The following is a 27,986-nucleotide window of genomic DNA, read 5'->3' on the forward strand; positions in this document are numbered from 1 at the left end:
TCCCCCAAACCCACTCCCCAAGAACCCACATGGGCCAGAGGCCAGAAGCCTGCCCAGTGCCAGGACCCTCACTCGACCCACTGGCCTCCTACTCATGCCTGGTCCCAGGGGTCTCATTTGGAACCCAGGCAGGGCTGGCTGCTCCCTGCACTGCCCCCCCCCGCCAGCGGCTAGAGGGGACCTGGGGTCTTAGGCTTTCTGCCAGCTGAGATGCTCCTTTCTTCCAAAGCTTCCAGACCTTCAGAGAAATGCAAGGCTGGCCCTGACCACCGACCAGAACAGGTGCAAGCCACATGTGTTCACAGCCACAGGGAAGCCAGCAGAGGGGGACATGGCCAAGAACCTGAGCCCAGACCCTTGCACAGTGCCAGGGGCCTGTCCGTGGTGCCCTGAGCACAGGCTGCCCCTGCACTACCACATCCACCTGAGAATGCAGCCCTGTGTGGCTCCCAGGCCAGGGCTCAGCCAATGGGAAGAGAGAATTGGATCCATGGGAACAGCAGGAGGACGAGGCGCTGATTCTGCAGGACAAGCCCAGAGCAGGCTCCACACCCAACACACACAGTTCTCAGACTCCTCTGGGATCGCTGGGCACCCCGAAACCACAAAGCCTCAAGGAGGATGGGCACCCTGCAGCCTCCTCCCACTGGGCCCAGGCAGGCGCTGAGCCACAGCCCCGAGGGAGAGCAGGGGAGACCTGCAGAGGGATGCAGCAGACGCCATCCCCTCGTGAGATGGAAACGAGGCCTCCTGGGTCAGCACTTCAGACCAAAAAGATTGTCTGGGAAACGACAAAGGCTATTTCACCAGCTCCGGACATGCCATCTCTGTTTTTAGAATTCCTTCCACAGACGTTTCCTGCAGAGGCTCAGGAGGCTGAGACAGGGACTCGGCCTCCCTTGCCCTCTGCTCAATGTTGTCCCTCTGAGTTCTCAGGCGCCTACCATGCTCTTGACACCAGATTCTGGGGCGCCCCTGGGCCACACGCTTCCTCCCCCAGCACCCATCGACTGGGCTTGACACCCAGGTCCCCAACCAAAAATAACTTCCTCCCCGGGACCAGAGGCAGCAGCTGCAGAGCTGCAGCCCATCAGCACGGAGCAACTTTTCCCATGAACAGCAGCCAGATGAGGGCCTGTGTGGGATCAGCTAACGGCAGCCGGAACATTGGCTGAAACGAAGCCACTTGGAAAGGCCATCTGTGGGCGACTCGCCGAGAATGCAGAGCCCAGTCACCACGGAGCGGGGGAAGCCAGTCCCCCAAGCTGACTCCTCCTGCTGGAGCCAGAGCAAAAGGGACTCCCCTAAGGACATCCCCTAAACCTAACCTCATCACCACATCACACAGAAGGACATGCACTCGAGAATAAGCCAAAGTCCAGGTGGTTTCTTGGCCAATGTCAACTCCAGAAGTGTCTCTTCTATCTCAGAACCCGCCTGCCATCTGTGACATTGGCCCTGGGCAGCCAGAAGCCTTCAAGGAGATGAGAGTGATGCTGGGGCCAGGCCACGGGAGAGGGAGTGAGCTCGGGGGTGCACAGGCACTGGATTCCAGGAGAGACCCTCGGGGTGGGCCAGGCGGCTGGACGCGAGGGCCCCTGCTCTGGAGACTTCTGCAAGTGCAGGCACTCACGTCACGTTCAGGGGAAAAGCCAGATACTACATCTGCTCTAGATCCAGACCCTGTGGACAGGGAGTGGCCACCCATTCCTGGGAAGTCTAACTGGCTGCTGTGCATGTCCACCCAGGGGACGAGGCACAGAGGCCACATGCCCAGAATGCCCACTGGGAATAGGAAGTATCTACACCAAGGGCCGACGCGCCCTCCACACATCTGCAGAAGCCCAGATCCCAAGGCCTTGGGAGCCCCACAGGAAGGTCCTACTTCCCTTTCCACTGTAAAGTAGGGGACCAGAAAATACTAAGAAAAATTAATTAATTAATTAAGCAAACAAAAAAGAAAATACTAAGAAATCATGATTGGCAGGACGGAGCGTGGACAGATCTCAGCTGGCTCTGCCCCTCTCCAGAGCAGGGTGGGCCCTCATCCCACAATCTGATGTCCAGGTCTGGCCCGGACACCCTGACGGGCTCAGTTTGCCCAGGCTTCATAGGCCCTCATCCAACCTGGTCTCCGCAGCCCAGTCCCCCACCACAGACTGAGGACAGTGCCTACTAAGCAGAGTAAGAGCCTGTCCTGGCCACTAATCACCATGCAGATTCCCCAGCCCCACAATCTCGGCCACTGAGAGCCCCTCCTCTTAGGACATCTGCCCTGCAAGGAGCCATAGCAGGGTCCCAGAGCCAATGCGTACAGCCTGGTCCAGGGCCCCACGCTGGCCTTGTTTTCTCAGAGCTCTTCCAGGTGGAGGCCATGGCTGCCTCCTGGGTGCCACAGCTGAGTACATAGAGGCACAGTGCAGCATCCGGCAGACAGGGTCCATGTCCACATGGCTGGCCCTCACTTCCCTCCCAGCTCACAGACGGGGTGGACAAGTGGCCTGAACAGCCTGAGGGACCTGCAGATGGAGGGGAGTGAGTGATGTGCTTTTGCCACGGCAGAGCAATAGGGGCAGCAAAACATGAGGCTCTGGCCCTAGAGCCCCCAAAGGGCTTGGCTGTCACATTGGTCCCATGGCAGTACAGTCCTGCTGCTCCTCCCTGGCAGACACACACCAGCTAAGATCCTACCTGGGCCTCAAGGAGCAGCCCAAATGCCACCGTCTTCATGAAGCCCTCCCAGACTGCTCCAGTCAGACTCACCCTCCGCGTTTCAGAACGCTTCCTACTGTACTTCATAAATCCTAGAATGCACGTCTCCCCACATTACAACCTCCAAAATTGACATGCATCTACAATTGTATAACTACAATTCTTTCTGAAAGAGTGGCACAACTCAGAATGGGCAGTGGCTGAGAGCCAATGCTCTGCCTACCATCCCTGGCATTCACTCCCTAGTGGTTCTATGTCTTCCCCACTGAGTGGCCCGGGTATCCCCTGGGCTTCCCTACAAGCAGAGCAGAGTTGGACAGCAGTCAAGGTGACGCCACTGCAAGGAGCACATGACACGATGTTGTCAGGTTGGCCCAAACCCCCAGCATTGGTCTCAAGTGGTCTCCGAACAACTGACACATGCCAGGACTGGAAGCTGAGGATGCCCTGACATGAATCCCTCCCTGTTCTTGTGGCCAGCTCTGCCCCTGTGCTCACCCTGCCTGGGAATGCCAGCGCAAGGCTAGGGGAACAGCACCAGCCATACCTGTGACATCCAGCTGCTCCTCCATGCTCTGCATGTAGAGTGGGCATTTCTGCTGGATAAAGTACAGGAGCTCGATGGAGTTAGACATCCAGAAAAGAATGTGCTGCAGGTCTGGAACTAGGTCAGCCATGGAAAAGCTGGCCAAGGAGATGGGTTCCTGGCTACCAAGATAGAAAGACTAAGAGTTACACTTCGACTGTGACACCTGGAGAGGCTGAATCTAGTCCTCTGTCTGCATAATGACATTCCTTTTAATGGGACACTAACAAAAACAACTAGGACTGTCAACCTAACAATGTCAGGCTGGGAAGTTACAAATATATACACAAGCTTGTTTGGCATCTGCCTACTACACCCAACAGCCAGAGGCTCCTACAAACCTAGCAGGAAGGACAGCCAGTTGCCACGGCCACTGGTAAGGACTCTGGTAAATACGCTGTTTTCATATCTTCTCTTTTGAAATTAGATAATTAAGCAGCTGTGAATGTTAAGACAGAGTGTGTGTGCGCATGTGCACGGTAGGGAAGGGAAGCGATACAGCCCACGGTTTTTAGAACAAGAAATGTGAGTTTAAGCGTGTTATTTAAGCCAACAAGGTAACTACCAGAGGAATCAAGCTGTAATATAACTATTTTGGGAGGTGCACAAGGCAACATTGGCTAGATACGACTTTATTAAAGCAGGAGGTGAGAAGGTAAGGTGTGAAGTGGATGAACCAGGGGTAGCAACCAAAGCATGTTATTTGAAGATTTGTAAGTAATCATCAGAACACCCCCAAACGGACACAGTTCATCGAGGCTGCCTCTGAGATCTGCCACCTGCGGAGCAGGGTCGGGGCCGGGTTCCTACCACAGACACTTCCACACAGTCAAGTTCTTTCTCCACAGGGCGCATTGCTGCTCTGGTGAAGTAAAGCAGACACGCTCCCCTCGGAGGCGCTGCCAGACGCTGGGTGATGAGCAAGGCCCCGGGGGACAGTTCAGACCCTTCCTGCGGCCACCCAGGGTGGGATGAGGGTGAGAGTGCTCTTCCCTTCCAGGCCTGCCACCTCCCGGATAGTGGTCCCTTTTCAGGGGACGATGGCAACCTCCTTGGCCAGGCTGCTTCTACCAAGCTCAGAGCTGCCCAGACCATTTCTCCTCTTCCTCGGACACCACCTCATGAGGCATCTGTGTCAACTCCCCACTGTGTGACTTGCAACTTCCTTGTGTTTTCCTGAACCGGCCTCTTGGAACGCCCGAGGGACGGCTGCTGCAAGGCTGTGCTGAGGTCCCAGACGGCTGCTCGTTTAAACAGCCCACCACATGCCTTTCTCACGGGATCCTTCATCCCGTCCGCACAGCAGCCTAGCATGAAGCCCTGAAACCCGCTGCTCTCCAGCGGCTCAGGACAATGTGCTGACCGTGGCTTCCATGAGCACATCTCAGGGATACTCTTCACAAATGACTCGAGTCACCCGGATCTCACCTGGGTTTGCCTGGGTGAGGAGCACCCCTGCTGCCTAATGCCCGGCTGGCCTGGGGCCCCTCACCACCTCTGTGTCCCTTACTGGGGGGACTGTAAGGGGCAAGCCCAGGGCTGCCCCTGTGCGGTCCTCAGGGCATCATGCAAGCCCAGCACCTGCCCCCAGACCCAGGACACATCCAGGGGCTTTAATCTTGCCTGTGCCAGGAGAAGCTTCAGGATGACTGACTGTCAGTGTGACCGTAACACACATAGTGCCTAGTGTCTGCACACAGCCCGGGGATCCTGGGGAAAGGTGCCACAGTCACAGGAAAAGTCCCCAGAACTTACAGGCAGCTGGTACATGAAGGGGCCAGAGAAGGGCCCAGGTTTTATTCCCCCCTTTCTCCTTCCCTGGCCGAGCAGCCAACAGGGGCCGAGGGGAGGAAGCTCAGGCTTCTTCCCAGATTCTCCCTGGTGCCTGAAGTGTTGTTTATCTGCCTGATGTAATTCCACTTTTGTCCACAAACAATGTCGACCTCTCTGTGTCCTGCTCCTGGCCACAGAAGAAACTGGCCTGAGACCGTGTCCCTGCATTCGCTGCGAGCAGGTCTGCTGAGGGCCTGGCCTGCTCACCTTCTCACACAGCTCCAAGTCCTGTCCCTTTGTCTTCATTCTTGACCCTGGCTTGAATTATATATGTGCACACAGACAGGCATAACAAGTTTTGTGTCATTAAAAAAGGATTCATGTGGCTCTTCGGAGCCTAATCCCATTTTTTTTTTTTTTTTTTTTCCATTTTGTTTTCAACATTTACTGCCCTTCGCAATTTCACTCAGAATTCAAAGGGGCAAACAGGCCTCTACTGGAAAATAACTCCAGGGGCTTGACCACCTGGAGTCTCCTATTGAATCCGGTCAAGGTCATCATCAAGGGCACATCACATGCCAGCCTGGACCACGTGCAGTGATAGAGACCCAGCCTGTCCCACCAGGCCTGTCTGGACAGTGGAGCAGGAGCAGGTCTGGTGCAAAAGGAAGATACCACGTTGGACCAGGAGCAGGTGGCACTAGAACTGAACAGGGAGGGTGAAGGGCCACATGGCAGAGCCACAGCCTGCAGCAGGACTCTGAGGAGACCGGCCCAACACTTGGGCAGAAGGAAACTGCACGGCTGGGGCAGTGCCAGTCAGAATGCAGGCACCTCCTGCATGGTGGCAGGAAGGTGAACAGCCTACACAGAGAGCTCACCAGAGTTCCACTCCTAGGAACCAGGCAGTGGACACAGGCACACAGTGCAGGAGGAGTGCAAAGGTGGGAGTGTCTGAATGCCAGCTGCACTGCTGCTTCTGGTGGCAAAGACCTGGCCATGGCCATCAGCAGAGTAGCGAATGAGTGAGTGTGGAGCTCCTGACCACAGAGCACAGTGCACCCTGAAAGATGTGTGTCGACCCACCTTTGCTAACCCAGAGAAGTTGCAGTGAGCAAGCAAATCTCAAAACAATTCATCCAGTGAACACTCACCTGGTGGAAGGGAGGGAGGAAGGAGGGAAGGAGGGAAGGAGGGAAGGAGGGAAGGAGGGTAGGAAGGAAGGAAGGAAGGAAGGAAGGAAGGAAGGAAGGAAGGAAGGAAGGAAGGCAGGAAGAGAGGGAGGAAAGGAGATGATAAATACCATACATGCAGCCAACCACTAGAAGTGGTCTGGGGAGGGCACTGGGGAGGCAGGAGGGTGCAGTATTTCCTATGTCACTGCGTAGCTAAGCGTCACTCATGTTTTTAGTGAGAACACGTTCCTGTAATGTTTGTACAACAGCAACAGTAACAAATAGATCCTCCTGGAAGACAACGTGGAGGGAAAACAGGAAACCACCCAAGGTCTCTAAGCCGCAGGCAGCAGAGCTGAGGAAAGCTGGACTTAATTTTGCTGCAGCCTAGATTGCAGGGCGGATTGGAGGGGGGACTAGGGACACCAAGAGTCCTGCAGGGATGAGATGACTAGGGTGTGGACTAGAGAGGAGATCACATGACCAGGTAAGGAGCCAATACCAGGGAGAAAAGGGAGTGAACAGCTCAAGGCACAGCCATGCAATCTGCAGAGCCACCACTGACAGTGAGAGAAGAGGGAGCAGCCCAGTGTGGAGAGAGAAGCTGAGCCAGGGAGAGCCCAGGACAGGGCAGGAGGGCCTGGGCAGGAGGACGTCACTGGAAGACCAGACAAACATGCCTAAAAGTGTCAACAGGAGAAGTGAGCAGTTGCTGGTGTCCAAGGGCACATCACAACAAAACTGAGAAGAGTTGACATTCCATGGAGCAGTTGCTAAAGACCTGGGGGAAGGCATTTTCTACAGTCAGGGAAAGGCAGGAGTCAGGCTGCAGGGGATGAGGTAGACAGAAGACAGGCAGTGATGCCAGGCACAGAACTCAGGACAGGGCAGGGAAGATGGAAGCTGGTGGCAGCAAGGAGAGGCAGAAAGACCAGCAAGAGCTGGCTTTGTTGTTCTCTTTCTTTCTTGAAACTGAAGAAGACTATATTCTCTCTGATGGCAAAGGGAAGACATCAGTTCTGAAAGGCGGACTCTGGAAAATGCTGTAGGCAAATCTGTTTGTGGTGATGACCGGTCAGCATAGAAAATCACTCAACAATGCTGAGCTCCACTGAAAACTATAGGGCACCAGTGGGAGCGGCCAAGGTAAAGGAGCACCAGTGGATATAACACACAGGAGAGTCACCCCAAATACCAGAAACCACACAAAGACAAAAGATGTGAGACCAGAAAACAGTCATATTTCAAGTGACTGGAGATTTTTTTTAAAAAGAATTAAAACATAATGATTAAACAAGGCATATCTAATTTAAGAGGAAAAAGAACTGGTTAAATTAAAAAGAAATCCAATAAAAACCTTAGGCATTTTCTTTTTTAAAAAATCAATAAAATTTAAAATGGCAGATTACATACAGCTGAGGAATTAGTGAACCAAACGACCAGCAGAGATCTCTGAGAATGCACCAAAGAGACACAGAGATAAAAATCTGCAAGAGCAGGTTAGAGATATAGAGGAGGTTATCACGAGAAACCTCAAATCATGGCTAACAGGAGTCCCATGAGGAGAGAACAGAGAGAATAGTCAGGGCAAAATTCAAATAGATAATGGTCACGTGTTTTCAAAAACTGAAGATAGATACAATTCTTACACTAAAGGAACACACAGAATTCCAAGTACGATAAATAAGAACAGACTAAACCCTAGATATATTGTGGTAAAACACGCAACATTAAAGATCAAGAGAAAATCTCAAAAGAAGACAGAAAAAATAAACTTATCACAAAAGAAAAATTATACATACACAAGACTTCTCATCAACATAATAATGATAAAAAATAATGGAGTATCTTCAAAGGTTGAAGGAAAAGAGCTAAACTCTTCCTTAAGAGCAGCAGCAAAATCAGAACATTTTCTGACACCAAGTCCAAGAGGACTGGCTATCATAGGGCCTCAACAAAAATAGCTATTCAAGGATGTATTTCAGTAACAAGGGAAATAATCCTGACAGGAGTCAGTGGATGTGAGAAATAATAATAAGAAAAAACCAAAGCCACTGGTAAGCATGAGCATATGGGTAAATCCAAATAAACACAGATTATAAATATAAATAAAAACAGAGAATGATTTGGGAAATAACAGGGTTGAAACAAGGTAAAGCTAGAATAACATAAGTAATAAAATGAAAGCCAGAAAGTAGGGATGGGAGTCAAAGCATTCTAAGATGTGTTGTGCAATAAAAACAGAAAGATAGTAATATTTTAAGAAAAACTTTGAAAGCAATAAAGAAGAAAAGGGGAAATTCAAAAAATCCAATTAGATAGGAAAGTATAAAAAAGAAAGGTAATAGGCATGATAAACAGAAAACACAAAAAAGATGTTAAAAATATGTCTAAATATATAAGTAACTGTAATAAATGTAAATGAATTAAACTTGTCCACTAAAAGACAAAGATGAGCAGGCTGGATAAACAATTGCTTTCAAAAACTGAAACAAAAGGACACAGAAAGATTGAAAGTAAAGGCATGAAAAAATTTACCAGGCAAATAGTAAATAAATGAAAAGTGACAAACTATTAACATCAGGGAACAAAAAGATTTTAGGGTAGTAAAATTTATTAGGACAGAAAGAGGGATATTACTTTAAAAGGAACATTTAAAAGGATACCCTTAGGGCCGACCCCATGGCTCACTCCGGAGAGTGCGGCGCTGGGAGCTCAGCGGCACTCCTGCCGCGGGTTCGGATCCTATATAGGGATGGCCGGTGCGCATGAACGCGGTGCAGGCAACACCAAGCCAAGGGTTACGATCCCCTTACCAGTCACAAAAAAATAAATAAATAAAAATAAATAAATAAATAAAAGGATACCCTTGAAGCTATACACACCTCACTGCAAAGTGTTAACACAAATGAAACAAAACATAATTTTTTTAAAAAAGAAACTTACAAATCCACAATCATTGTGGGAAATATTAACTTATTTTTCTCAGAATCAGAGCTTAAAGTGACAAAAAAAGTTAGTATGTAATAGAGTTACATAAATAAATAAATAGTAAATAAAGTTGATCTAATAGACATACACAACTCTATGTAAAAAATAAACTAAATATTGCTGTAAGAACATAATAAATGCTTGCAAAATTGACCACAAACTAGTCAGCAAAGGATTCTTAACAAATAGCAAAAAACTGAAATCTTACAAACCATGTTCTCTTACCATAATGTAATAAAAGTAAAAGTAAAAACAAAGCAGAAAAACATACATATTTAGAAATTCAAAATACTTTCAAAACAATTAATGAATCAAAGATGAAATTACAAAATAAATTATACAATAATAAGGAAATATAGATGTTATTGACACAGAAATCAAAGAAAAAGCAGACAAAATGATAAAATTGGTTCTTTGAAACAGCTAATAATAGACAAATCCCTGGGAAGATAAATCAAAGGTAGGGGAGAAGAAAAGAAAAGATATAGCACAATAGGAATTAAATAGGGGGATAAAACTACAAATATATTAAGATGAAAAAAGTCATAAGAGAATTTACGGACGATTTTATTCGAATAACTTTGAAAATATATGTCACAGATAATTTTCCAGGAAAGTAAAAATTATCAAAATAACAAAGAAGAAATGGAAAACTAAATAAACCAATAATCATTAAAGAAATAGAATCAGCAAACAAAGGTCTCCATCCCCACTGGGCACCACCCCAGATGTTTTTACAGCCTCCTTCTAGCAAACTTTGAGGTCCAGCATCTCCACCTCATATGAATTGATTCACAGAACTGAAAAACAGAGGAGGCTCCCCCAATTCATTTTCTGTGAGTCTTGTTACTAAGATCAGACAACGATAATACAAAAAAAAAAATTTTCATAGATCAATTTTCCCTAAGAATTCAGATGGGAAAATCCTAACTAAAATATCAACAATATTGATCATCACTAATGATCAGGAAAATGCAAAATAAAAACACAATGAAATATCTCACACCTGTTAGAATGGCTATTATCAAAAAGTGTTGGCGAGGATATGAAGATAAGGAGACTCCATATCTCCCGCTGGTGGAAACTTAAATTAGAACACCTATGACAGAAAACAATAAGAACGTTCCTCAAAAAATTAAAAATAGAACTACCATATGATCCAGCAATCCCACTTCTGGGTATATATACAAAGGAAATGAAATCAGTATGACAAAGAGATGTCTGCACTCCCATGTTCACTGCAGCATGATTCATAATAGCCAAGATACAGAATCAACCTAAGTGTTCACCAACGGATGAACTGATAAAGAAAATGTGGCATAAATACACAATGGAATACTGCTCAGCCATAAAAAAGAAGTTAATCCTGTCATTTGTGACATGGGTGAACATAGAGGACGTCATGTTAAGTGAGATAAGCCAGGCACAGAAAGACAAATACTGCAGGATCTCACTTATCTGTGGAATCTAAAAAAGTTGATCTCATAGAAGTAGAGAGTAGAATGGTGGTTTCCAGGGGCTGGGGCAGTTGGTGGGTGGGGAGGGTTGGGAAGATATTGGTCAAAGGACACAAAATTTCAGCTTGAAGGAATAAGTTGATCTATTGTACAACATGCTGACTATAGTTAATAACAATATATTGTACTCTAAAAAAAATGCTGAGAGTAGATGTTAAGTGTTCTCACCATAAAAAAAATAACTGTGAGGTAATAAACATGTTAATTAGCTAGATCTAGTCATTCCACACTGCATATATATTTCAAAACGTCATGTTGTGCACGATAAATACATATGATTTTATCTGTCAATTAAAAAAAATAACAAACGGTAGATTGCTATGCTAAAAAATCAGTAGTCATGAAAGGTTTAACCACAAGAAATCAAGAATGGCTCAACAAGAGAAAGCCTGCAGATGCAGACCCCACTTTAACAGATTAAAGGGGAAAAATATGGTGATCACAGGTGGAGAAAAAGCATTTAGTAAAATTCCGTGGTCATTCCCAATTTAAAAGGAAACACACCACAAAGATCTGAAGCAAATACGGCAAACCATTAATAATGTTAAATCCGGGTATGGGTTCAGGGGTGACTGATATAATCCGTACTGTTCCATATTTTGGAAGTGATTCATTATTTTAAAAAGGAAAAAGGAAAAAGAAGCAGAAAGAACTGTTTTTAGGCTCTAACAATAAAAGTTCTGGAAAGCACAGAATGAACATGCAGCTGCTGAAGAAGGGCTTCGGCTCTTCCTATCAGGGTCCACCCATATCTGCACCGCAGACCAGCATGCTAGAGGCCCCTGGCCACCCCAGCAGACCGGCGCTGGGATGGAAGGTTCCAGTCTTACCTGCACCTCAGTACGTAGGAGGATGAGGGCTGCACGAGCTCCTGTCACCTCCACATCCCACCTCAACCCTTGAACTTTGGCTGTCCCGGGGCAAAGCAGGAGGAAGAGGCAGCCAGCATGAGGCCCCATTCCAACTCCCATGCAAATGTCCCGTTAACACAGAAAGTCTGAGGGATGCAGGCACCACCATGGTACCTACACCTTTGCCACATCTTCCTGCTATCAGCCAAGCTGCTGATCATCCTTGGAGGCCAGGGCAGCCGCCTGTCAAGCTAAGAGACACTTCCCAGGCCTCCCCAGGCAGCCCCTCAGAGGCCATGACTCTCCAGCACATAGTATCTGGACCTCACCTGGGCTTCCTGACATCAACAGGAGCCAGCGAGTGGGTATCGCAAGTGAGAGGTTTCTGAGCTCAACTCCACCTGGGCTGGGCAGTAAGGACAGCGTGTGTGCGTGTGTGCGTGTGTGCGTGTGTGCGTGTGTGCGCGTGCGCGTGCGCGTGCGCGTGTGTGTAAAATCATATTACATAATGATACTTTTCTGGGTGCTTTTTCTCCAGCATTGTTTTTAGATGCAGCTGGCCTGAGATAGCATGCAGCCACAGTTTGTTCCCTTCCACTGCCACAGTGTCCTCTGTATGAACACACTGCAGTGCTGCCACAAGACATGTGGTGGCTTCCAGCTTCTGCTCTTAGAAACTGCCCTGCAGGTGAAGGCTAATCTAGGTGTCCACCTGGGTGGGACTGTGGGTCACAGGATCTGCACGTGTGTGTTAGATAAATCCAAATCCCACCAGCAGTGTATGGGGCAGAAATAGAGCTTTCTATGAAAACAGACATTGGAGAGTGGCAATGTACTGCCCTATCTCACAAGCAGGGCTATGTTTTTCTAAAAGGAGCAGGTTAGTCTTAATGTGGTAATTGGGAAAGTGAAGGGAAGAGGAAGACTCAAAAGAGGCCTTGCCCACTCAGGCATAAGAATGCTCTGGAGAAACTTCCCAAACACAGAGCTTCCCATGAGATGATTAAGGAAATGGAAAAGGCCTCTCTGAGATGGAAGGACAGTTTGGCAAAAACCCAGTGCTGACCCCAAGGCATGTGGGAGGCTCCTCAGGATGTCGCTCCCCAGGGAAGCACTTGCTGCTAAGAGGCAGGGACAGTAACCGGGCCATACTTACAGTTGCGCCTGCTTCTCTGCTAGTTCTTTGGTTTTTTCCTACAATTAGAAAGGGGAAAGAGCAAATATGAGAAAAACAGGATAATGCAGGGATACGTTCAAATAGACATACCATGTGCATGAGAAGTATGGCATCGTTGTTCCAGACATCCTGTGCTATGCGGACTATTTATTCCAAGCTGTGCTGGAAAGAACATTTTCCATTTGACTTAGATATCTTCCCATTCCATGACTGGATATAGCCACATGTTTCCTACAACAGAAGTACTTCAAAACCTTCTAGCTTACATAACAACCTGCCATTTAAAAAACAGCAAAGACAGGCCAAACATTTTACAAATACTAGAACAATAAGACTAGCAGTCTTATTGTTGTTTAATATATACATTATTAAATGCCAGCCATAGTAATAATAAGTAGATGCACGTGCGCTTGAATATTTACAAATATACTTAAACTTCCCAGCACAGACTCAGGTTTAGCCAACATTTTCTGTGTTGTCACTTTTAATCAAAAGATTATTCTTGCTTTAATAGCTAATTATCACCTGGCTGAACGTAACTGCTGACTCTGTTCTTATAAGATGCACACACCTGCCTAGATAAGAAATGGAAGGACAGGGCATGGTGACGAAGTCATTCCGGAAACAGGCCAATGAAATTTACAGGGGATCTGGGCAGGCTGGGGTGGAGGTTTATAATTCTTACAGTGGGGAGACAGAGTGGGGAACAAGGGGGAAACCTGGATTCAGCCTCTTGTATTTATGAGCTTGAGATCCTGGATAAGGTTGTTCACATCCACCAGCCTCAGTTTCCAAGCCTGTACAATGGGGGCAGGACTAGCCCCAGGTATGCTGTGGGGAGTGGACCAGGAGCACAGTGGGGGCTGTGGGCAACGCTCAGACTCAGGCCAAAACCTGGCTTTCTACCATGCTCCCTCGGCAAGTGACTTACACACTCCCAGCCTCAGTTTCCTCAGCTGTAACATGGCATACGGCATCTACCTCCTCAGGGTAATTGTGAGAATTAAACAAACCAGCCAAGTGCCTGGCACTGAGCAAACTTAGGAAAGGTTGATGATCATGTGAAAATTCATAACTTCTAACCAGTGGGTAACTCTTGGTCATGGCTGGCCACAATGCAGACAGTTTCCACACTACATGGACTTCACCTGGCTCGTGCACACGACTGCATGGAGGCTGAGTGGTCACACTGTAGTGGCACTCATATCAAATTCCTCTCTGGGGACCCACGTAGGCACAGCACCTACAACACATACGGATTGTTCGTGCAAACCTTTGGATGGGACAGCCTGTGCAGGCTTTTGCTTTTAAAGAGTTTCAAATGTTTAAAATGTGTATTTTAACATGAGAAATCGATCAGGATTCTACACAGCCAAATGGTTTCCATTTCCCACATACGCCCAGGATAAGCATGGCCAAGAGTAGTGAGGGTCTCTGAACTACACTGAGTAACCACAAGCCGTCCTTTGGGTTCCTGGGAGTCGAGTCACTATGGGGCAGGAGCCGTGGCAGGGAGGCTGCAACTGTGGGGCGCACCCAGGCAGCGCTCCTAACAGGTGTGAGCAACTCCAAGTTAATCTTTCCAGGGTGGGGCTGCCCATCGGGGTCACCTTGGCCCCCAGGGGACCTTGGGCAATGCCTGGACCCATTTGTGTATATGTGTGTGTGGGGGGGGGTGGTTATTACCAGCTCTAGTGGGTAGAGGCAAAGGATTCTGCTATATACCCTACAGTGTACAAGACAGGCCCCACAGCAAGGAATTCTCCTGGCCGCAATATCCATAGGGTCCCAGTTGAGAGATACTGGCCTGTAGGAAAGTTTGTGAATGTACAAAAGCTGACCGGCCCTGCACCTCCATGACCAAGCTGACAAAGGGCTCGCAGTGGGGGATAGCTCAAGTGGGCAGCAGCTCAATCTGCCCTTGATGGAAAGCAGGGGGCACCCAGCTCTGTGGGAGGCTTCCAGGGCTCCTGGGCAGAGGCCTGTGAGAGCTCTTGATGTCACCCCGGCCTAGCAGTGCCCAGGCTCTGGGGCACTTCATTCCCAGGTGCTGGTCCCGGCTGGACCACGGAGAGGCAGAAAAGCCAAGAACACAGGAGGTGACTGCGGCCTCCACACCAGCCCGACCTCCACAAGGCCAAGCGCTGCAGCTGATGCCCTGCAGTATGAGGCTGCTGCTGGTTAGCGCTGGGCTGGGAGTGTGGACAGGAAGGGAGGGCCTCCCTGTGCTCAGCCTCGTAGCACCACAGGGGCAGCTCCCAACCCAGCTCCTCCCACAGCCTGAGGACACTCTGGACACAGATGCACCACCCCAGCACAACTGACCCAGACCGTCTCACGGATCATCTTGGCTATCTTGAGCAGGAGCTGTCCAAATGTGCCTGGCTCAAAGTGGGTGGCCGAGTGCTGGATGCAGAGGCAGAGGAGGAAGGCAGGGGTCAGCTTGTGGTCATCGCCCCCTGGCTCGATCAGTGTCATGATCCTTTGTAGCAGCATATCCTCCAGGTCGGACTCAAACTCGAGGTGCAGCTGCCGCCACTGGGGCAGAACAGCTGGTGAGGCAGAAGCAATGCCCTGGGCCCTGAGCTCAGCGCCACACAGCCTGCAGCTCTGTGGCACGGAGCGGAGATGAGCCAGGGCCCGGGTGGGCAGCAGCTGGGCCTGTACAGGGTCCTTGAACAGCAGCAGGTAGTAGAGGCCCAGGGAGAGCAGGTCCCCATGGTGCAGCACCACCGTCCTCTGCCCCACCTCGGAGAAGTTGACTGACACAGGTGCCCCGGGGATGGGCTCCAGCACCAGCATCCCGCCGGCCTGGCTGCTGCCCGGAGGCGGGTGTCGGCGGATGGTGCAGTGCAAGGGCAGGATATCGGGTGCTGAGAGGCTGATGCTGGGCTTGCTGGACGGGGTCCGCTGGCCCACCGTGTGCCGCTCCCGGTTGAGCACATACACCAGGCTGTCCTGAAATGCAGACACACGACTCAGGGGCAGGACACCACCTCAGGCAACTTGAGCAGAGGAAGAAAAAAGAAAAGGAAAAAAAAGGTGTCCCAGTCTCTGGTCATTTAAGCTATATAGTTGGGACTAATGTCCTTAGGGCCTCTTTAGTCCTGGGCCACCCCCACACCAGAGCCATCAGTACCCTCGGTAACCCTCCCTTGCTGCCCCAACCTGTCCTGGGGGAGCGTCCGTGGCACATGAGAGACCCAGGAGCAACCCAGCTTTGAGATGGGAGAGGCCAGGTAAGGGCTGGCCCTGGAAACAAATGCTGGCTTTACAGACATGGGCCCAGGGAGCCCGGCTCCCCCCAGGCCATTCACACAGAGCTGCGGAAGCATGGGGCTCCCTGCCGTCCAGCTCAGCGAGGGAAGACTCTCCTAAGACTTGAGCACCAGGAGCCCTAACATGGTAAAGCGTTCATGGAAATGGAGCGGGAAAGGAACTGAGAGACAGGAGGACACCAGGCAGGAGGAGCAAGTGATGGGAACAGCTGACCACTCGGGCTAGATCCTTGTGGCCAAGATGCTTCTGGCAGGGCAGTGAGAAACGGCTCTGGGGGTGGGGGTGGAGGGCAGTGCAGCCTTTTTTCTGTGCCTTCTCAGAGAATGTAGTCACCAAGCAGTGGCTCAGCACCCACCGTCACCTGAGAAGGAAGCAGACTGGCCCTGGTCACCTGCCTGTATCCCTCCCCAAAGCCAGGGCAAGAAGTGGCCCGAGAAAAAATCTGGAAAGGGGTAGAGAGTTCTCCACAAAGGGGGCCTGGTGCTAAGGGAAGATCCACTCTGGGACCAGTGAGAGAGAAGCCCTCTCCCCTGCTGTCACCTGCTGTCACCTGGATACAGAGGACGCAGGCCAGGCCCAGCACGTGTTCCACCCACCCCTTTCCACAGCCTCATCACAGCCTGACGGGGCTGCAGCCACGGAAGCTCACAGCTGACTCAGCTCAAAGCAAGAAGAGGCCCGTGGTTCTGCTCGTCCCTGCGGGCAGCATGCCCAGGCGGGCGGGTGGTAGAAGAGGAGGTGGTAGCTCACGTGCTGCTGGCTGTAGCCCTGCAGGAGCAGCAGGTGTGGGGACTGGTACAGGGAGTAGCGCATGGCGTCCTGGCCAGGTTCCTCGGGGTCCTGGGTGTCGTTGGGCAGGGTGCCAGCCGGGCTCAGGCTGGTCTCACTGACTGTGCGGCGCAGCCGGGGCGGAGGGGTGCTCTGAGCAACCCCCAGGGCCAGGGCTGGGGTTCCTTTCGCACGGCTCCGCTGCAGCCTCCGGGCTTGGGCGTTTATCCCTGAAACGGAAGCAATGCAGAGTAAACAAGCCTAATTGAGCCCGCTCCCAGGTCCTCCTAAACTCAAATCTCCTAACACCTGTCACTGTTCTATCAAAGCAGGTCTGGGGGAGGCTCAAGGACTCTGTCCACTGGCCATGCCCCTTGAAAGGCTGGGCAGCACCTTGACACCACCTGTGTGCACCCCCAGAAAAGCAGTCCCCAGGGCAGTCACAGAGCAAGCAGCCTGCTGTCCACGTCCTGAGGCTCAGAGGGGACCACACGTACCTTACAGGAGCCAATGACACACCTCAGCCTGCCCAACCATCCAGAACCAGGGCCTTTGGGGTGTCAAACCCACTGAGTGCTCTTCCCCACCACAGTACTGGCCTCTGCAGGCTCACCATGCCACCACATTCTATCCACCTTCCTGTCCTCCAAGCCCTCTTGTGCATCAGGCAGAACTTCCCCGAGTGTGAGGGTGGGGGCGGGAGTGAGTGCTTTGATTAGATGAGACAGAACACCAGTCATCGTCCTCCCCCCACTTTACAAGGAAGAAGTGGTCAATGTGCCACATCACCCCAGCCCACAGAGCTGTCACTGGTCTGCTTCTGTGACAGCATGGCTGTCTCCTTCCTGAGGCTGCCTTGGACACCACCAGCCCAAAGCAGGCATGCACACAGACACACACATGCATACACACAACATGCACATACACATGCCCACACTCACAAACACATGCACACTCATGTGTGCACACACAAACATGCAAATACACATGCACACAAACACACACATGCATACACACAAAAACACAGGCACGCAAACATAAACACATGCACACGCACACCCACGTATACACACATACAAACACATGTACGCAGAAACATAAATACATGACCACACAACCCAGAAATAACACACACCTCGTAAAAGACTTTAAAATCTCGTACTTGGAAATGCAGGAAGTTCTGTCTAAACTAATGCTTCTGGGAAAGCTGACAAGCACAAACAGATGGATGGAACCCAGGAAACCCCGATCCATGCCTCCCAGCTGACCCAGCTCCTGCTTTTCAAGCTCTCTGCTGAGTCCCCTCCACACACAGCCTTTTGGGTTAAGATCTGTCCCCGTCTGTGGTACCCTTTCCTCCAGCCATTCTAAACAGAACCAGACAAAAGCCAGAGGAAAGGAGGCCAGTGAGCTGGGTGAGGGGGCGTGCCTTACCGGAGCTGGCAGCTGAGCCCTGCACTTCCAGAAGGTAGGCTGCGCATCCGCAGCCCGCAGGGGGCCGGGGCTGCGGGAGGGAGGCTGGCCCGCCGGCTGGCCCGCCGCAGTGCGAGGCTGCAGACTGCGAGGCTGCTCCCACCACGCTCCTGCCTGCTGCAGAGCCCTGCCCAGATAAGCCGAGCCTGGCGGGTCAGCAGGTGCCCAGCAGGTGGGTTCACCGTCCCCCCCCCTCCACGCAGTCCCAAGAACAGCAGGCCTCACTGCACAACCATGGACAAGAAGGAAAAAAAAAAGAGTCCAAAATAATGTTCCAGCCCCCAAATTGCAGGAGAGGATGCGCCTCAGAAGTCCTGGGGCTACGGGGCAGCAGCAGGGCTGGAGAAGGGCAGCCTCTCCCTAGATTCCCAGGGGCTCCCAGAGGGCCCAGCAACTGCTGTTGGCACAGGATGTTCCAGGCCATTGTCCCCTGGGGCTGCAGCCCCCCAGGCGAGCTCACAGCTGACTAGACCCCACTCCCTTGGGGGGCCTCACACACCCCCACCCCACCCCACACCCCCACCTCCCCTCCCTCGTCTCATCTGACCACACCCAGGGCCCCAGGGCAGGGTCTCTGATCTGCCCACCATCTAGAGCTGTGGTTCCCAACCCGCCTGCACATCAGAACTGATGCCGAGGTGCAGGGCCAACTCCCAGGTCTCCTTCCTTGGTCTGGGTGGGCCCTGAGAGAGTGCTGAAGGACCAGCACTGTGGCCTGTGGCCAGGAGCCAGAGGGTGAGGCCTCTGCTCTGGGCAGCAGCAGCTGTCACCATTTCCAAGCCTGCAGGCACGTTGAGCTTCCAAGAGAGTGTAGACAAGGGGGTGAAGTGCAGCAGCAGCAGCAGCAGCAGTGTCCACTGTCAACACCAGCATGGCCAGCACCACCAGTGTGACTGGCAATCTGACTGCACCTCTCTCTTCCTCAGTTCCCTCCCGGGGGCCACCAAGAGGACCCTGATGCATGCATGCACTTGCATACATGCACACTAGCACGCACACATGTGTGCACCCCATCCCAGGACACCCCTGAGCACTGCTCCCACTAGCAAAGCACCGAACCCACCTACAGGGCCCTTCCCAGGGATGAATTCACCCACAGGATGATGACTGCAGAGGAAAACAGGAGCCGGACGGTGGGTGAACGTGAAGGAGAAAATGCCAGCTGCAGAATAACGACATGGCACGACACCACTGGTTTAGAGTTTTTAAAAGATCACCTGAAACACCACCGTTATTGCTCATGGTTTGCAAATATGCACACGCAAAGCTATTTTTTTAAAACAGAAAAGGCACACGGTAAATTCATGCTATGGCTGTTCCCTCTCCACAGATGTGGAGGAAATAGTCTGGGGATAGTGGGAAAAAGGATTTCAACTTTATATAATTTAACACACTGTGCTATATGTAATAGAAAATAGATATATAATGTTATATATAACAGATATTAACATGTACTATAGTAACTTTATATCATTTTATTTTTAAAAACTCTAAACAAATATGATAAAAAAATCTTTGCCTGTCACCTTTGGGAGGCAGGTCCTCAGGCGTCAGTTAAACGTAACTGATTCTTTACACTTTTCTGTATTTTTAAAACCTTTTCTTGAAATAAAAATCATAGAATGTTTTAAAGGCCTGTCACTTGCGTATGACTCTGTGACTTGGAGACTGCAGGAGATGAGAACCCCTCCCCCCACGGCACCTATATCCAGGACGAGTCAGGGGCAGGATGGCCTGAGGGAAGGGGCTCTGTGGAGGGTCTGTGGCTTCCCCGTTCTTAAAGCAAGAGATGCTATCACTCTCTGTTTGCATCTGCTCCAATGACAACTCTGCCACCACCCGTGCGTCTCAGGGCTGTGCAGAACCAGGGAAGATCCCCCAAACTCTGAACAGAACGTTCCTATTTAGCTTTTGGGTCAAGGGTGACAGGAGGTGGGCATCTGCGGCAGCATCACTCACAAAGTTGGTCCCAGAAACCTTCAAACACATTGTGTGGCACTGTCGCTGGACACAGCGCAAGTGTTCAGGGTCTCAGAGCTGACGTCACGTTACTGAGGAAGGCGAGATCAAGGAATCTGCAATGTAAGGCGCTGACTTGTTTTGGGGTCTTACACAGCTGGTGTCTTTACCAAGAACAAGGTCACTCCAGGGGCCCCTACACCACCAGTCAGGGGATTTCACCAACATGAAAGAGATTCAGTGAGAAATACATCATGAAGAACCCACCGTGTCACCACAAATTAATTCTAATGAAGTAAAATGGCAAGAAGGCCAAAACCTTTTATAATAGCAATTTTAGATGGAAAGTTATTCACCTTAACTGAAAATGTCAGACCTTGCCGTGGGGTGAAGGAGACACACCCCAAGGCTGGGCAGACCAAATATGTGCATTTCTTTTATCGCCCATCCCCATGAGAGAACGAGGCGTGCTGACTGATCTGAGCAAGGTCAGCTTTGGCCCCAACTTCCTCATTTTCTTTAAGGATCACCAGGAATTTTCCTGCTCCAGTGTGACCGAGTCCAGTGGGATTGGAGGCTCTGATTCTGTAGGTCTGAGCAATGCCCCGGAATGTGTACTTTGTAAAAGCTGTCGGGAAGGTTTTGGAACAGAGCAGCCAGGTGGAGGAACCACTGCCAGAGTACTCCTCCCCAGAGGCCCTGACCATCTACAGCAATTCCTTACAGGGAAGAAGTGGAAACCCACCGGGTACTCGGTAATCTTCATCAAGAACCTACAATTTTTATTTTATGTGTATTTCTAATTCTTCTCTACATAAATGTCTCTCGGTTCCTGGAGAGAAAGTTAGCAAAAATGGATCTCCCTGATCCCCCTTAGTTACTGCTGTCTAGTGGAGAAGCAGAAAAACAACCCAGCACAGGAATGAAGGAGGGTCTAAGTAACTGGGACCCGGGAAGTCTGCTGTACTTCATTCCAAAGAGACACCTGGGGACTTTGGCATGTCCCATCCCAAGAACACATTAGGGGATCCTGGTGTGTCCAGTCCCAGGAACACATTAAGGGAGCTTGGCGTGTTCTGTCCCAAGGATATACTTGGGATGTTGGTGTGTTCCATCCCAAGGACACGCTTGGGGAACTTGGCATGTTTCATCCTGAGGACACCCTCAGGGATCTGGTCGTGTTCCCATTTAGAGGGCACATTCACAGACCTGCTTTGTCCCCAAACATTTGCTAATACGTGGGGCCCCAGACCCATAAGCAAAATGAACACGTTCCAACATTTTCAGAAGATAACACAACTAAGGGAGAAGCTGAAACAGCACTTGCAGGCATCCTAACGGAGAAACACAGCTGAGTCAACAGGCCCGGACCTGTGATGAAATGTCTGTCTTTGATATTTGAATTGGGAAGGAGCAGAAAGTGCAGAACATGCCGCTGTGCTAGTGACAGTGACTGAACATCAATGTTGCCTCTCCACGGAGGTGGTCACAGAGGGAGCATTGAGCTTCACTCTCCCTCGAAGCTCGTTCTAGCCGGCTCCCTCAGCTCCCCAGCATGAAACCCCCTGAGCATCGCAGGGCAGGAATCCTGGTCCCTCATCTCCCAGATCAGGCACGCCTGGAAGAGCAGCCAGCAGGCCAAGAGGAAGCTGCGGGGTGGGGGACGACAGGGTTCTTTTCTAGGACACCCTCCCCTCTCCTCCACAAGAAGGCGGTGTCTAATGTACCTCCGCTGGCAGAGAGGAAAGGACTCTGTACACCAGGGATGGCAAAATTAATTTTGACAACAGCTGGTAACTGTCCTCAAAGCTCCCGTCACAGGCTCTATCCTGGCTTCAGAACAGCACTGGAAAGAAAAACACAGCCCTTTTCCTGAACGTCACTAAATTCCTCATAAATTCAACCTGTAGGTTTTACCTCTGGATCCTGTTTTCTCTTCTCTCTCTTGGCTCTGAAGATTTGAAACAATATATACAGCTTGGAAATGTTTCTGTTGCTTACCCAACTCCCATTCTAGAGGAAGCCTCAGAGATGAGGTGATTACGATCTGGGAACTGATGGGGCCATAAAACATTCCTATGCTAGGGAATTTTAATAAAACTGGGAAATGAGACTATTTTTAAGTGACCCCTAGTAACAGCTGGGGACAGGCTGCTAAAATAAACTCTGCAGTAGCTGCTGCAAAATACAGATATCAGACTTACCTTAAACAAGTCTTCCTTTAGCTGGAATAGCAAAGGACATGGGGCTTGGGGCTCTAAGTCAATCAAGCAATCTTTGAAGTAAAATCATTCAAAATGTACAAAAATAACTACTTAAGGACAATTTGGTAACTACCTCTCTACTACATGGCCAGCCTTATTCTGGGCATTTTACATTTAATTCCATTTTATTCTCACCATAAACCCTACAAAGGAACTGTGGCAAGATGCAAACACATTAGCCTAGATTTTAAGGACCAATTTTACTATTACAGAAAAAATGCTGAAGAAAGTGTATTCTGAAGCCTTCCCTCCCCAATTAGAAACAAGACAAGGATGCCTGCTGTGACCACTCCTATTCAACACTGTGCTGGAGGTCCTAGCCAGTCCAATAAAGCAAAACAACCAACAAATGAAAGGTATAAGAATTGTAAAGAAAGAAATTAAATTATAACTATCTTGCACACAATGTGATTGTATATGTAGAAAATGCAAAAGAATCTATGGACAAACTATTAGAATTAACAAGTGAATTTAGCAAGGTGACTAGAGATGGTGAATATGCAAAATTCAACAATATTTTTAAATATCACAAAGAGAAAAAGAATATGTAAAAAATGACACTGTTTATAATAGTGTCAAGAAACATAAAACAACTAAGGAATAAGTCTACCAAAAGATGTGCAAGACCATTACAATGAAAATTACAAAACACTAGTGACAGAAATTAAATAAAGGAGCTGGCTGATTAGCTCAGTTGGTTAGGGCACAGTGTTAAAATACCAAGGTCAAGGGTTCGGATCCTCCTACTGGTCAGCTGCCTCAAAGAAAAAGAGAAAGAAAAACAATTAAAGAAGACCTAATGAATGGAAGGACATACCAATTGATGGACTGTAAAGATGTCGGTTCTCCCCAAACTAACGTATAGGTTCAATACAATCCTAAGTAAAGTCTCAGCAGGCGTGTGTGTATATGTGTAAACTGAAAAAATGTATAAAGCAATGTGAAGGGCTAAAGAAATCAACAGCAAAGTTGGAAGACTTGCTCTATAAGAATACAGCCTCATTATATGCTACAGTAATTAAGAGAGTGTGGTATTGGATAAGGACAGACAAATAGACCAATGAAACAAAAAGGAGAGTCCTGGAACAGAATCTCATATATACAGAAAGAATGATTTTTTCAGTAAATGGTGCTGGGTCAACTTGATATACATGTGAGAAAAAAATGAATCACGACCCCTCCACAAAAATGAATTCCATATGGATTGCAGAACTAAATGTGAAATGTAAAACAATAAAGCTTTAAAAAGAAACTATATGAAAATATCTTCATAATGGTGGGTACACAGGAGTTCCTAAACAGGAGGGAAAAAGCACAGACCAGAAAAGGAAAAATAGACCATGGCTGCTCCTAGTGCATGGGAGCGCTTTTAGACCGAAAATGACAAGATCAGCTCTCTAAATGCGAAGCTTAAGTCAGAGAATCAGAAAGTTTCTAGAGTGAACAGAAAGTTTCTAGAGTAAAAGAATCTCTTATTTCTTGTAGATACAAGTGCTGACCTCGTTAAAAATCAGACATAAAATTTAATAGCGTGGCTTGCAAGATTACGGTGTAAATTGAATTCACAGCCTCATCAAGTCTCTTGTGTGGAATTTAAGGTGTTGGCTAGAAAGGAATGAAACGTGTGACTTGGAATAGGAAAATCCTGGTGGACTCAAATGAAGGTGAAGCTTAAACTCCTGATTCAATGTGAGCCTTACCTGCCAGGAAAAGCAGCCTGCCCTCCTGTGTCTGAAAAGACTAACCATCCCTTGCTTTAAGAACCTATAATAACCTTACCTGGGCAGCTGGAGACCCATCCCCACCCTTGCTACCACATCTTAGTGTGCTACTGAATCCATAAGTGCCAAGTTTTAGTGGAGACCAGAGTGAGAAAAAATTCTGCATCAAGTTTTTAAATTTTCAAACAATTTAAAAAACTAAATCCAACAATATACTCTTTAAAAAGACACATAATAAAAACTAAAGATTCAGGAAGATTTAAAGGATGGACAATTGTATGCCAATTATATTTGCATAATATTTAAAAAGCCAAAGAAAGCTAATGTAGCTCTATTAATATCAAACAGAATACTTGGAGGTAAAAGGCTTGACTACAGAAAGGGATCATAATAATAAAGTTTCAACACAGCAGGAATAAATCATCTTACATTTGTATATTCCTGATAAAATGGTACTAAAACATATAGAAAAAAACCCTAAAAGAACTAAAAGGATAAATACATATGGATAAATCCATAATCATAGCAGGAGATTTAACCACACCTGTCTCAGAAACTTATAAACAAGTAGACTAAAATATCAACAATGGTCACATTTAAGCACTGTTAATTAAAATGACCTAATTTTAGACTATAGAACTCTACACCCAAACACTGCTTAAAACATACCCTTTTAAAGCACACATGGAATATTTACAAAGATGGGCCATATCCAGGCCATAAAACAAGTCTCTATAAATTTCAATGGACTTATAAAAATAATTAAGCAAGAAATTAATAATAAAATGATAATTAGAAAATCGCCAAATGTTTGCAATTAAGAAACATACTTTTAATATTCCAGGGTCAAGGAAAAACTCCCATTGGTAATTAGGAAATACTTGGTATTGACTGATAACAAAGTTACTACATATCAATAGTTATGGGATGCAGCTAAAGCAGAACTTGGGAGGAGATTTATATCCTTAAAAGCATATATTATAAAAGAAGAATAAAGAAGTTAACTGAATCTCAAGAAGTTAAACAAAAAAACCAGAAATTAAATCCAGAGTAGAAGATAAATTATATTAAGAGTAGAAGTTAATAAAACAGAAAATAAACATAACACATAAACATAATAAAGCCAAATATTCAGTTCATTGACAAGACTTAAAATTGACAAATTTCTGGCAACACTTATCAAAAGAGAGAGAGAGAGAATCGACAAACAATATCTGGGATGAAAAAGGGGATATTATGACAAATGTTGCATCGATTTAATAGCTGCGACAAGAGGATATTATTGACAACTTTATGACAATTAATATGAAAATGTAGACAAAATTAACAAATTTCTAGAAAGAAAAAACTTACCAAAACTGGCTCAAAAAGAAACAGAGAACCTGAACAGTATGTTAATAAACCATTAAAAATTTTGAAGCAATAGTCAACAATCTTCTCATAAAAACCTTCAGTCTCAGGTGGCTTCACCAGTGAGTTCTACCAAATCTTCAAGGAAAACATGACACCAGTATTAGTCAAAGTGTCCTAGATACTAGGAAAAGAGAAAATACTTCCCAACTTATTTTATAAGGTTTGAATATAAAAAATAAATGAATTCATAACAAGAAAGAAAAATTACAGGCAATTCTCACTTATAAACATTGATATAAAAACACCCTAAACTAATGTCAATAAAGAAGATCCCTCAACACATGAAAAAAATACATTTTTGGTTTAATATTTTTAAAAAACCTAATCCGTATAATTCACCACAATAACATATCAAAGGAGAAAAATCAAATGAGCATCTCAAAAGATGCAGCAAAACCATTGGATAAAATTCAATATCTATTCATGGTTAAAACTTTCTAGCAAACTATGAATATAAGAGACCTTCTTTATCTGATAGAAGGCAACTTAAAAAAAAACCCTACAACAAACAATGTAGTTAATGATAAAATATTGAAACCAAAGCCTTTCAGATCAAGAATAGGACAAAGAGGCCAATTATTACCACTTCTATGCAACACAATACTGGAAGTCCTAGAAAAGTAATAAAAGATATAAGTACTGAAAAAGAAGAAACAAAGCTTCTGTAATTTGCTGATAATACAATTGGATATCTAGAAAGTTTTTTAAATCTATAGATTAGATTAAAATACTAACCTAATAGCTAATTTGATGAATATAAAATCACTATACTAAATAGGAGAGGAGGCAAGTAATATCTCCACTAAAGTCAGGCACGGTGCTGATAACACCAGGGTAAAGGGTTTGGATCCCCACACTGGCCAGCTGCCAACACAAACAAACAAAACAACAAATAAAGTCAGACAATGACAACAAAAGAAAGCCACAGATCCTTATAAATACATATGCAAAAATCCCCAACAAACGAAATCCAGCAACATACAAAAGGATTATACACCATGATCAAGTGTGATTTATCTCAGGAATGCAAGATTGGCTTAACGTACAAAAATCAATCAATATAATAGACAATATTAATAGAATAATGGGCCAAAACCACATGATATCCCAACAAATACATAAAAAGCATTTGGCAAATTCCAAGAGACTGTCATAATTAAAAACATTAAACAAGCTAGTAATAGAAGGGAAATTCCTTGACCTGATAAAGGCCAACCACAAAAACCCACACCTAACATCATACTTCATGGTAAAACACTGAATGCTTTCCTTCTAAGATTATGAACAAGGCAAAGAGTTCTATTCTCACCACTTCTAACCAACATTGTGCTGGAGGTTATAGCTGGGACAATTAGGCAAGAAAAAGATAAAGAGGCATCAAAATTAGAAAGAAAGAAATAAAACTATCTTCATTCACAGATGACATAATTTTATATGTCCTTAGGAATCCATTGAAAGTTATCGGAGCTAATAAACAAATTCAGGAAAGTCACAAGATAGAAAAATCTTAATGCAAAAAATCAGTTGTATTTCTATACACAAGCAATGAACAATCCAAAAAATGAAGTTAAGAAAATAAAAATTCCATTTACAATAGTATCAAAAAGAGTAAAATATTTTGGAATAAATTTAACCAAGAAGATATAAGACCTGTACACCAAAAACTACAAAACACTGTTGGAAGAAATTTTAGAAGAACTAAATAGATGGAAAGACATCTTGTGTTCATGGATCAGAAGACTCACGCATATCTTAGAATTCATACAGAAGTGCAAGGGACCCAAATAGACAAAATAATCTTGAAAGAGAATAATGTTGGAGGATTCACACTTCCCAATTTCAAAACTTACCATAAAGCTACACTAATCAAAATAGTATGGTACTGGCATAAATGTAGACATATAGACCAATGGAATAGAACTGAGAGCTCAGAAATAAACCCTTACATTTATGGTCAATTGATTTTTGACAAGGGTGTCAAGACCATTCAGTGGGTCTTTTCAACGAATGGTGCTGGGACAACTGGGTATCCACATAAAAAAAATAAAGCTGGATATCTACATCACGTAACATAAAAAATTAACTCAAAATGTATCATAGACCTAAATGTAAAAGCTAAAACCATAAAACTCTTAGAAAATAACAGAGGTTTAGGACTTCATGACCTTGGATTAGGCAATGGTTTGTTAGACATGACACTAAAAGCACAAGCAACCAAAGACAAAAACAGATAAATTGGACTTCATCAGAATTAAAAGTTTTTGAGCTTCAAAGCACATATCAGAAAGTCAAAACACAAGTCTCAGAATGGGAGAAAATATTTGCTA

General features: G+C 46.9%; 1 protein-coding gene across 1 annotated transcript in view; it reads right to left on the bottom strand.

Annotated features, from left to right (window-relative positions):
- Positions 1-27,986, bottom strand: part of RADIL (Rap associating with DIL domain) — an 80,016-nt gene that overhangs the window by 14,335 nt on the left and 37,695 nt on the right. Inside the window, exons 2-5 of the mRNA XM_063091314.1 lie at positions 16,812-17,059; positions 15,108-15,740; positions 12,762-12,799; positions 3,260-3,420 (exon numbers count right to left, since the gene is read on the bottom strand). Of these exons, the coding sequence (XP_062947384.1) occupies positions 3,260-3,420; positions 12,762-12,799; positions 15,108-15,740; positions 16,812-17,059 (1,080 nt within the window). The remainder of the gene's footprint in view (positions 1-3,259; positions 3,421-12,761; positions 12,800-15,107; positions 15,741-16,811; positions 17,060-27,986) is intronic.

The sequence above is a fragment of the Cynocephalus volans genome, chromosome 3 (assembly GCF_027409185.1).
Source record: "Cynocephalus volans isolate mCynVol1 chromosome 3, mCynVol1.pri, whole genome shotgun sequence".
In the NCBI taxonomy this organism is placed as follows: Eukaryota; Metazoa; Chordata; class Mammalia; order Dermoptera; family Cynocephalidae; genus Cynocephalus; species Cynocephalus volans.